This window comes from Dasypus novemcinctus, chromosome 6, assembly GCF_030445035.2.
Source record: "Dasypus novemcinctus isolate mDasNov1 chromosome 6, mDasNov1.1.hap2, whole genome shotgun sequence".
NCBI classification, from domain to species: domain Eukaryota; kingdom Metazoa; phylum Chordata; class Mammalia; order Cingulata; family Dasypodidae; genus Dasypus; species Dasypus novemcinctus.
In genome coordinates this window covers 61,993,274-62,006,103 of record NC_080678.1, presented here as the reverse complement: position 1 = coordinate 62,006,103, position 12,830 = coordinate 61,993,274, and the positions used below count along the sequence as shown (strand labels likewise).

Below are 12,830 nucleotides of genomic sequence, written 5' to 3'. Positions count from 1 at the left end.
ATTTTTAAAATTATGTATGTTAGTTAAAGCTTTCACTTCAAAATTGTTTAATGTTTGGAAATAAAAATGAGATGTGAAGTAATAATACAAGTTGAGAAAATATAAACTAAATATCAAACTTAGATAACTGCTTAAAAAAGAAATTCATGCTTGCCAATTACAGGCATCTTTTCTATAAATTAATTACACTTTATCTTCTTTTTAAAAAGGGAGAGAAGAAGAGAAATGGAGATGGGAATGAAAGGGTGAAAGGAAGAAACATTTTCTTGGACACTTTTAACATATATTGGATTTTAATATATCAATGAATGAAAACCCAAACTTAAGGAAATTACACAAAATGTTTGTGCAAATAAATATGTTGTGTTTCTGCCACTCACAATTTAAAATGCTCTTTCCTTTATCCAGAAATATCTTGGATTGTGCAGTTTGCTAGAACAAAAGACTTTTTATTTTTTGTTTTGCTTTTGAATTCATTTGCCAGGTGCTTGGTTTAGAGGAATATTTTTTTTTAAGGAGGTAGCAGGAATTGAACACAGGACCTCATAAATGGGAAGCAAGCACTCAGCCACTTGAGCTGCATCTACTTAAGAACATATGTGGTTCAGATCTGGAGAAGATAATTAAGACTTAATGTTTTAGTTTGTTAAAGGCTGTCAGTGTAAAATATCTGAAATGAGTTAGCTTTTATAATCGGAATTTATTAGGGTAGAAGCTTGCAGTTCCAAAGCTGTAAAAATGTCCAGATCAAAGCATCATCTATAGACCCTGTCTCACCAAGGCTGGCGGCTGGTGATCCTGGACTCCTGCACATGGCAAGGCAAAATATTGGCCAGTCTCTAACTTCTGCTCCAGACTCTCTTTCTCCCTATGTTCAGCTGTGGGTGATCAGGAATATGGCTCACCTCTCCTGGGCCTTATTGCCCCAGCCTTGGGCTGCTCATCTGACTTTAGCCTCCAGAACTTCTCTCTCAGCTACTTAGGGTTTTTTTGTCTTTCTGCAGCTGTAGGTGAACCTGGCATCCTCTCTCACAAGGCAGGGTAAAATGGCAGTTTTCTTTCTCTCTGTGTCTCTACTTTATTGTCCTCAATTTATATAAGACTCCAGCAAAAGGTTTAGGACCCACCATAGGTCCCAAAATCTAATCAAAAGGCCTTACCTGAAGCGATCTAATCAAAAGTGTTGTAATCAAAGGTCCCTGCATTGAATCTAACCAAAAGGTCCCACATGCAATAGGAATGGGTTAGCTTAAGAACATAATTTTCTGGGGTCCACAAAAGACTTGAACCAGGATACTTAACATCTTTCATGGGCTCACATATTAGGAATATACATGATACCCAAATATTTTCATATTTTCCTTAATGTTTTATATATACATGATAGATTATGGAGAATACTTGTGAGGAAACCATGTTGGTAATTTTCATTTCCACATCTGTGCTCATATAGATATTTCCCATCTTTTTAGTCCATATATAAAAATAAAATTTTATGGGCCAATACTTTATAAGCAATATTATACCCCAATATAAGATAAAAGTCAACATTATCCATTTTAGCAACTCTATTATACCCACTCTTATATACTGAAGTCTATTTTATGGAGTAGTAGCAAAGACCAAATGAGGTAGAGAATAGTCAGAGATTTGTTGGTGATAGACTGAAAATAAAGATTGTAAATGAGAACACTTCATTTTGTCTACTACAGTGATTTGAGGGTGACACAATATATATTGAATGGTATGGAGTTATAGAATACTGCTTTTAAGCTACCCAAACTTCAGATATTAAAATACATTTTTGCCACATCCACATATCATGCAGAAATGTTATTTAATATTTTTCTTAAATTTAGACGGAGTCAGGTTTCTTTTCTGATCATAACTGAATTAATCAATCATAATGTTTAAGTGGCAGTTTGATGAGCTCGCTCTTTCTGAAAATTTAAAATAAACCCATGTATTAAAATGAAAATCAAGTCTTTTTTCTTTGCACTTAAAAACCCACACATTTAAATTATAATTTAAAATATTTACTTGTAAATCACCAAAATTATCTCCCAGTCCTCTTGCTGATCCCACTATACTCTCAACTGTATTGGATAAAATAAACAGACATGGAAATTTTAGTACAATTTCAGAAGAGCATTGGAAAAATAATCTCTACAAGCCATACATTTAATCAATCATAATTATCAGTGAATTATTGAAGAGGTTGATCTTGGTTTATTTATTTTCTGACAATTTAAACATTGGTAATTTTTTTTTGGGGGGGGGGGCATGATTTGACCAATCTTATAATGGATGGAAGCATCAAAAATATATAGAGCAACAAAGCCATTACAGTACAGATGAGGCTGTGCTTTCAAAATTCCACCAATAGAGATTTCTACTTTCTGAGAGCTTACCTTAAAGCTTCTCTTCACAACTTCTCTTGAACAGCCAGAAGGGAAGGAACGTAATTGGAATGCAACATTGCAGATAGCTTAAGAGGGAGTTTTAAAAATTGGCAACCAAATGTATTATAACTATCACACCAGAAGATATTTTATGAGCAACATAAAATAAAATACCAATCTGCTATTATAATTAATTTTAGAGTAGTACAAAATAGAATTTTAAAGAGACAGAACAATATAAGAATGAATTTTCAGGATAATTACTACTAGTCAGCATAGACATTTTCAAATTCTACTATAATGCTTCTCTTTATATAAATATAAACAATGTGAAATTCTAATAAAATCACTTCCCACTTCTTAAGTTTGTACTGCACGTAGTGCTATCTGTTCCCCCAAAATGGAAAGCTACCATAGTGGACTTTGAAGACAAATGGATTTCAGTCTAAAGCCCAGCTTCACCAGTTTTAGTTTAAGCAGGTCACTTACTTATTTTTTTTTTCTAAATATACACGTGTCTTGATACCTGTAAAACATGCTCTTGAAACCGTTTTCTCTCACACAGGACCGTGCACAAAATCTGAATGAACGGCGAACCACCACCACCACTCTCACAGTGGATATTCTGGATGGAGATGACTTGGGTCCAATGTTTCTGCCTTGTGTCCTGGTGCCAAACACTCGTGATTGTCGCCCACTCACCTATCAAGTCTCTATACCTGAGTTGAGAACTCCGGTAAATATACTCTTATCCTTCAGTCTTCACTTAGAGCCCTTTAACCCCAATGAGATCCTGTTCAAGTATATTTTGCCAACCCAATGTGTTAGAATGTCAAAGTTCACTGGATGTTGTTGAAAAATATTTATGGTTAAAAATCATTTTCAGAAAGTATAGGCCAATTTTTTTGTAACAATGCATAATTAATTATATCATTTACAAAGTAAAAAGTATATCACAAGGAACTATTCCTTTGACATTAATTGCTGCACTATATTCCTTTCCATCTATAAATCACAGCAGAGTTCTGTTACCATTGTATTCTGGGAAACTGTAAGAAATAATGCTAGCTATTCCCTCAATTTATATTTAAACTTGCAGTCCTAAATCATTGGACACACAGGTCAATAACCTGTGTTTTAACCTCTACGAGTTCTAAAATGTTATTGGTGATGATGCTTGGCTTTTTGGAGCTAATCAATTCCAAATGCAAATACATATCCAGTAGAGATATGTTTTAAATGATTACAAAGTACAAGGCATAAATACATATTTTCTACAACTGGTTCTGCATCTGCTTTTAAAAATGCTAATGGACTATTAATTGCTGTAAGGTTGGAATTTATACCTTGACTCTTCCTAGATGATAGATGTGTATAACTGAGAGGGAAGAACTATAAAACAATTAGATATCCTGCTGATGCTAAAATATCAATTTCTGCCTTAAAATTATTTTTAAAAAATCGATTTTAGAGAAGTAATATTCCTGGGACCAACAATTTGACTAAGTCTTTGTTGTTCCCCTTGCAAGCATTCCATTCTTGGGGTAACATGACTCATGGTGCCGATTTTTTGGAAGATGTTTGAATTATTTCTCAAAACGTGAAAATTGTCATTTGGGAGGGAGGGCTCTCTGTATGTAAAACTTTGAAGAATAAAATAGGACTTGCTTCTCCTAAATGTAAAGAAATTACATTGCATTTACCTCACTTCAAAGAGTTCTTGTGCTATGGTGTAATGTATCTATCTTCTTTACTCAGAGTAGATGTTAAAACAGGTTGAGAATCACTTTTGCATCTACTGGCATACATAATCACTGACCTAATTGGCTTGTTGAATAAAACAAACTGGAGAAAAAAGGAAAAATGTTCTTCTGTGAATTGTAGGAAGAAAATTGTACACATTTTCAGATAAATGGGGTAATTTTGCAGGTAAAAAGACTAATGTGAAACCTATCTGAACAGATACATGTATATTACCTTAAATTATATGGTATCATTTTGCTGAACACCAGATAAATGACTATTAAAGGTGATGAGCTTGTCTTCATAAAATCTTAATTGAAATCATAAGTAAAAAGATAAAAATTTTGCTATTAAATTATATTCCTACGTAAACTCATGTAGTTAGTGTGCCACAGAGACGACTAGAGAAGTTATATATTCATACTGTACTAATTTCATTTCATGAACTAGTGTGAAAACTCTTTAATAGTGCTTAATGCATTAAGGGAAGGGGAAGCAATGGAAGATAGAGACTAAGTACAGTGACTTTATTTTTAATAAAGGGTCATTTGATTTTTTCCCCCATCACAGATCCTCAAAACCTGGATAACATACATGCTTAGCTCTAAAGTGATCACTTAATATTGTAGTTACTGTTTTGATTTCCAAGATATTTATTTATATTGGGTTGTATTAATTAAGAACAGATAGATGATTGTCTCATTTGAAAACTTGCCTTGATTATGCATGAGATTATTTTTCTTCTTTGCTTTTTTAATACATTACTTACTGACTTCTAAGACTAGAAGATGAAATTCAAATCTCTCCTCAACCTATTTTCCTAATTGATAGTAGAGAGCCAATTTTTGTCAGTAGTTTTAATGTGTTTATTCACGTATTTCATTTTTCACAAAAATTTGTGAGAGTCCTTACAAAACTTTATTTTCTAGAAAATGAAAAAATATTTTTAAATGTCAAGGATCTTTAATTTTTAAAATAGGTACTAACATTAGGGTAATTCTATTAAGTCTAAACATGGTATTTTAAACCATTCAGTTAGAAATGTCTTATTAGCAGGCTACGAAATGTAATGATGACCTTAGGTTTGCCTTGAAAAAGACTTAAAAATTTAGAACAATTCTAATTCCAGGAAGAGGTCTGTTGCAAGCAGATCTCAATAGGTTGGCTCAAAGGGAAGGCAGTATATAACTTAAAGAAATAAAGGACAGAGAGAGACACAAAAGAGGAGACAAAGATGGGATCAGGGAACTCACAGCTTCTCCAACTAAGAGCCTTAACCCTAGTTTCCATCTCATATTTATTGGAAACTACCAAGCAGCTATTTGTTATTATAACTCCAACATCATCTATAACAGGAAATAACTACAATATCTAACAACTGCAACATCTGCAATAGAACAGGGGCAACTTTTACAATAAGGAACAGGTAAACCAGTTTCCCACAACAGAGATCTTTGAGTCCTTGAGGTATGGTCCATTGCTAGCATACAAGAACTTTATTTGGCAATAGAGATTTTTGGGGTGAGGGTAGTCTTTTGTCCCATAAAAGGAGATTTTATTAAGAGTTTGTAGAAATTTTTAAGTAGCTTTTTTTCTGTGCCTTTTTCCTAGTTATCCTCTTTTCTCTGGTTTGGGAAGGTTTGTGTGTGTGTGTGTGAAAACTGACCCATCAGTAATTTATCATGAAACATGTATTTCATTTTTTGTTATTACCTCTGCTAATTTTATATGGTTTTCCTTTTATTGAGTATTGGCTGTTATGGTGAATCCCTTCCTTTCTTTTCCATGTTGTAGATTGACTCACCTCTTTTGTTCCTATGCTAGAGATCAGGCCATCATGCTTCAGATTTGGGGGTGACAATATAACTGATAATAATGACTAATGGTCCACTTCATAAAGAAATGTGCTAATTTCTGTACCAATATTAACCAGTTTAATATCCACAAGAATTCTATTGGATAGGCACCATCATATGCACATTTTATAGGTGTACAGACTTTAGTCTTACAACTAATAACTACAATGTGTTTTAACATCATGTTTCTTGAATTAAATGATTCGAGAAATCATTTACAATTCTAGAATAATCAATCTTTTTGCTTCATCATTATCATTTTTAGAAGATTGAACCATTCTTTAACATTCTTGAAACAAATAAGATCCTAATTCTACATATTTAAATAATTATGGCATATATTTATTAAGAGGCATATTTTATTGCCATACTATAGAAGAAAATTAAATATTTACTTGTAAAATTGAATACTTGTGTTGATTATCAATTGCTGCATAACAAACTACCGACATTTATGGCCTCAAACATAAACATTATTTTATTTTGCTTTTAAAGCTACAATTTTGGCAGACCATGAGGGAGCAGTTCATTTCTGCACCACAAAACTCCACCTGCGGCACATTGACAAGTCCTGGTGGCCACTTTCAGAGTTGTTCACTTACATAGCTGTTGGCTGGGAACTTAGCCACATTGTGGGCTAGAGGCTTCATTTCAAATCAGTGTGGAGCTCTCATAGATTTTGGGCATCTTCACAGCAAGGCGCTAGGTTTCAAGAGCAAACTTCCCAAGAGAACTAGGTAGAAGCTGAGCCACCTCTTACGAGTTATTGTCTTGGACTTTGCATAGTGTCTCTTCTGCTGTAATCAGATCTCCACTAGATTCAAGGGGTAGTGACATAGACTCCACCTGTCCAAGTTATTTTGTAAGAAGAAATATGGGGAGGGGAATTTGGCTATGGCAATCTTTAGCAAATGAAATCAGTCATGGTAAGCGGATCAGGTTTTCATATAATTTCTTTATTACCATTGGAGATCCCCTCTGAATCACTGAGGGTAAGTACTGGAGCTAGATCTTGAACTTCGCATTCAAATTGTTGTGTTTATGCCTGTCCTTTCATTATTTTTTATTTTCTCTCTTTTCCTTTACATATTCTGCTAACATTTCTGCAAATTTCAATAAGTTAGATCTTGCTATTCAGAAGGAACTAACCATTTATGTCAGCTAAACAGTATATGATGACTCTATATACTTGCTGATCCTTTTGCAAACTAATTCTTAAAATTTTGAAAGCTTTGACACCTACGCACCTTCTATATTGATGTGAAATTTTCCGCCAGTTACCTTAGTGGTATTCTTGACTTGAGAGACTGATCTTTGTGCCACTACAATGCATGCAGAATTTATCAGCTTTGAAAAACTTTTAAAAAGGTAGTCTACTACCCTGTTTAACTCATGAACTATGAACTAGGATATAATAAGAAAAAAAAACTAACATTTATTAATATTTAAATAATTATGCCTTTAGGTAAAATAATATAAATATAAATTATATATATATATTATATGATAGTAAACTGTCTCCAGCAAAAAATTGATGTCTTCAGAAACATTGATATTAATATTATATTGATTATGTAGATATATAAGTTTGATGTTCCAAGGATACTAAAGCAATTGATAGTCCTGTGCTAACTGATATTTATTTATTAATTTGATAAATATCTAATGGGTCCTAATATATCAATCTGTATGCAAATCAAGGAGCAAAACTACGATAAATAAAATGCTTCCAAACTGTTTTATTACATAAATTAAATCCCACTTTCTCCATGGTGTTTATATTTTCTATTAAAGCCCAGACAAAAGCACAGTAAATTCTTAACACATTTCCTCAGTATTGAACAGGAGCATATGTTTTCTTGGTTTGTTGGGTAATTTTTGACTGAGTAATTTTTCTCTGGATAGAAACAATATGAGATATTGACGTATTATCTATCAGTTTTCTGTACGTATTTTCCTTTATTAATTGCCCCATGTAGTTTTCAGTATTACAGCACTAGTTGCTTACCAGATATAGTCATGTAGAAGCTAGAATCTACATCCAAATGAATTATTTCCTCTCCCACTTTAAATCCTTGGGTTGTGTGCCAGTAATCTTTACCTACAAATAACTTCACTAAATCTTTGTCATGAAGAAGTAAAGGTTTCATGTAACTGTCAAAGCTATCTCCTCTGCTTTATTTCTGGTGCTGCTTCCCTAACTTTCCAAGGATGCTTGCTCAGTTATTAGAAGAGTGGTGCTGATATTCAATGATCTACAACATTTGTAATTTCCTGTTGGCTTAGAGTCTTTTAAAATGGGTTACAATGTGACAACTCTTTCTATGCTTGTCTTTAATGAACCTAATGGGTTTTCTCCTTCCCTTGATGACCGTTTATCTGGGTTTCTCCTCAAATTTTTGCAGGCTTTTTAAGACTCAATTTCTCTGCTTGAATATTTTTTATATTTGGGTTTAGTCTTAAATTTTAAGGATTTTCCAAGCTTCTATCTTTTGCATTTTATGTTGCTATAGCTTTCCCAAGATTGATCAAACCTATATCAATAAGAGTCTATCTTCTCACAATAAGGATATGTCTTCTCTCTTTGAATCGCTCCTGCATTGAAACCTGATATTTATAACTTTTTCTGGATATTTTTTCCTGTATTTTCCACAGATATCTCATTATCCTTTCTAATGCATCCTGATGCCATCTGTGCCTGTTCTCATTTTACCTCCTGTTTCTTTTGGGGCCATTTCTGATTTGGACCTAAACTTCAAAGATTTCCCACTCTGAACTCAGTCAAGTCTCTAAGGACCCTTTATGTACTAACTGTGAAATGTTAGTCAGATCTGTTCTACTTCTCATTTCACTGCCAAAAAATGCCCCTTTAGAGACATACTCTCAATTCTGAACCCCCAGCCTCCAGATTCACCCTCCTCTAACCACCATCCTACTGAAACCAAAATCATTTTTCTGAAATACAATTCTGATCTGATCTTTTGCTATTTATAATTTTTAAAAACTTTGATGGTTCCTCTCAGATATCAAATAAATCCCAAGGCTTTTAGCATATCATTCAAAGTAATTCTGTATTTGTCCTCTTTCCAACCTTTTCTATTTCAGAGACATAGAACTCTGCATATGTCCCTGAACTTTTCAAATAATTACCCTCATTTCTCTCCAGTTTGTTCCATGTATTAAGCTTATATTTGTTTTTCAGAGTTTATCTTGGTGAAGATGCAATGCTAATTCTACAAAATTAGCAGTTTTTCTCTGTATTTTCATATATATCTACGGTGAGTATTGAACTGCACATTGTATTATCATTGTTTAGTCAAGGATGACCTATAAATAGGAAGAATCTGCTAAGTAGTCTAGATAAAGTAACCATATGCCTGAGTTTCAATAGGGGGTCTAAATTTATAATTGTTGTGCTGACACAATGCCCCATTTCCTTTCATCAGTGTTTCAAAGATTAAGTTACTTCCTAACTTACCTTTAGATCAATGATTTTCAAAATATATTCTGTGAAGCTCTCTTAGGAGAAGCAAAGTAATGTATTAAGGGGAAACAATTAGGAACCTCCAAACTGCCCACAACCTTTTAATGAGAAGATTGTTTGTCAATATATGTGGAAGGAGGAAAGCATATTTGGCTCAACTGATAGAGCATCCGCCTACCATATGGACGGTCCAGGGTTCAAACCCAGGGCCTCCTGGCCCAAGTGGTGAGCTGGCCCATGCACAGTGTTGATGCACACAAGGAGTGCTGTGCCACGCAGGGATGTTCCCCACATAGGGGACCCCCATGCACAAGGAGTGCACCCTGCAAGGAGAGACACCTTGCATGAAAAAAGTGCAGCCTGCCCAGGAGTGGTGCCACACATATGGAGAGCTGATGCAACAAGATGATGCAACAAAAAGAGACACAGATTCCCTGTGCTGCTAACAAGAATGCAAGTGGTCACGGAAGGAAACACAGAGAGTGGACACAGAGAGCAGACAATGGGGCAGGTGGTGGGGAGGGGAGAGAAATAAATAAAAAATAAAATCTTTGAAAAAAATATGTGGAAGGAAAAATTATAAATAATATGTCTAGAGCAGACCTATTGCATATCTGCCAATATTTCCCTCCACCAGTCATCACACACACACAACATTAATAGCAAATGACCAAATAAACTTAGATCCAAGTTCAAGAAAAAATATCTACCCCATCCCCAAAAAAACAATAACTGGAATTTAGATGTTGTCTTGAGTGTAAAATTGTATTGTAATTCTGAAACTTTTATGAAATCATATGGTGAGAAAAGAAATCATTTGTCCTTTTCATTATTGGTCATAGTATGTATTTTGAATACATTGAACTATTTCTGATCTCCATTTTATAGGCAATGTATATTTGCAATTTTTAGTGGAAATATTAAAGGATGAAAAACAATAGGAAGAACTGAGTCTGTTGTTGTAACTTGTAGGAACAAAGGTACCATTCTGCAGAATAGCAAGATTGCATTTTAACTCTTCTAGTTGAAAAGTTTATTCAAAATGAAGTTTTAAATTAATATTTGAGTGGGTTTTCTATGAGACATATGTATATACCAGTAACAAGACATCAAGTTATGTAGATTTGGGCTTGATGTTTATATTTTTCATAAACATTTATTCTGAGTCTCTCTCACTGATGACTTACTAAGTTATGTAGAGTAATTTTCCAAAGGTGTTTAATATGACATTATACAGTAATTTGTATGAACTCACATTCTGAGTTGAAACCCTGTGTGATTTTAGGAATGTTGTTTAATGTCTCCAAGCCTCAGTTTGAGTTTGTTATTTGTAAAATGTGAACAATAATACATAATATTTTGCATTTTTATGAGTACTTTTAAAGAAGATTCATGTAGTATACTTAGTTCCTATCAAATCTTAAAGGTTTAATATATTAGTTGTTGCTATTATTCCCTTTGCCACTGAAATTTCTTCAGCTGGCTAAGTGTTTACTCAGAGACTCATGGCAGGAGATGTCAAATTCAAAATAGTGATGAAATACCCATCTGTCTTTAACTGAAATTCCACCTTTACAAATTGAGTTGTATATGCCAACCCAGCCTAAATTGTTCAGAGTGTGCTTTATTTTTTTGGCATTTTATGAAACTTTATTTTTTTATTTATTTTTATTTATTTGTCTTTATTTTTTAAATGTTACATTCAAAAACTATGAGGTCCCCATATACCCCCACCCCCCTCACCCCACTCCTCCCCCCATAACAACAACTTCCTCCATCATCATGAGACATTCATTGCACTTGGTGAATACATCTCTGAGCACCGCTGCACCTCATGGTCAATGGTCCACATCATAGCCCACACTCTCCCACAGTCTACCCAGTGAGCCATGGGAGGGCATAAAATGTCCAGTAACTGTCCCTGCAGCACCACCCAGGACAACTCCAACCCCCGAAAATGCCCCCACATCACATCTCTTCCTCTCATTCCCTACCCCCAGCAGCCACCAAAGCCACTTTCTCCACACCAATGCCACATTTTCTTCTATTACTAATCACAATAGTTCATGAATAGAATATCAGTAAGTCCACTCTAATCCATACTTTATTCCTCCATCCTGTGGACCTTAGAATGGTTGTATCCACTCCACATCTATATCAAGAGGGGGCTTAGGTTCCACATGGATGCTGGATGCAATTCTCCTACTTTCAGTTGTAGGCACTCTTGGCTCCCTGGTGTGGTGGTTGACCTTCTTCACCTCCATGTTAGCTGAGTGGGGTAAGTCCAATAAACCAGAGTGTAGAACTACAAGTCTGTTGAGGCTCAGGGCCTGGCTATCACATGGTCAGTCCAGAGATTCAGGTCCCTTGGGTATACACTAAACCCCTGCACCAACTACAGATCTGTTAAAAGTAACAAGAGAGGCTTGTGAACAAAGATCACATCTGGGTCCAGCTCTATCACACAGAAACACAAACTACAAAGTAGGGCCAACTGACATGGCACTGAACTCCATCTGCCATGACCATAGAACCTGTGGGTCTCTGTAGCCCTCAGAAGAACCAATACCTGGGGTTGTATCTACTTTATCTGTCTCTGGGACTCTGCTCAGGTGTGCATAAGGGCAACCCCTCTGATAGCCTCCCAGCTCTTTTTGGAGACTCATAGCCATATAAACTCATTTGTTTTTGGTTTTGTAAAAAAATGCAATACGTTTATTGAAATGAACACTAGAGGCAGTTTTTAAATAGCTTTTGCACATTCACTGCTTGCACTGAATTAATTATGGAAATTATTATTTCTTTGGGGAAAGACAATAGTTGATGCAAAATGCCCTAAGGTAGTGTTGTGAGCCAACAAATATCAATGAATCAAATTCTAAATGTCAGAAGGGAAGTATCCTGTTCTCTTTCTTTCTTTTATTTATGAATATAAAAATAACAAATTTCAATCAAGTTTTTCAAATTTCCCCACAGAGTCATGAATTCTTCAGTGTGCCTCAGGAGCTTATACTGCAGGTGAATATAGGACTTCAACTTCCTATCAACACTTAACACCCCCTCACACCCCACATATGTGCACACTGATGCAGAATATTTTTTCATAATTTACTTTAATGACAAAGGAATGACTGATAATTGTAAATTATAAAAATTTAAAGTTGGAAACCCTTCCTCCTTAAATCACAATCTCCAGAAAATCATTATCAATTTAATATATTATCTTTCTATAAAAGCTGAGGCCTGCTTAAGGCAATTTTAACTTTTCAATTTCAAACAAATCAAGTGATTTGTCCAACATAAAACTAATTATTGAAGTTCATTGTGACGTCACAGAATCTGTGA

General features: G+C 34.6%; 1 protein-coding gene across 1 annotated transcript in view; it reads left to right on the top strand.

Moving 5' to 3' along the window:
- The window catches only part of LOC101441123 (protocadherin-15), a 1,917,137-nt gene that overhangs the window by 1,350,756 nt on the left and 553,551 nt on the right, over window positions 1-12,830 (top strand). The window contains exon 10 of the mRNA XM_058298874.2: window positions 2,968-3,138. Within this exon, the coding sequence (XP_058154857.1) occupies window positions 2,968-3,138 (171 nt within the window). The remainder of the gene's footprint in view (window positions 1-2,967; window positions 3,139-12,830) is intronic.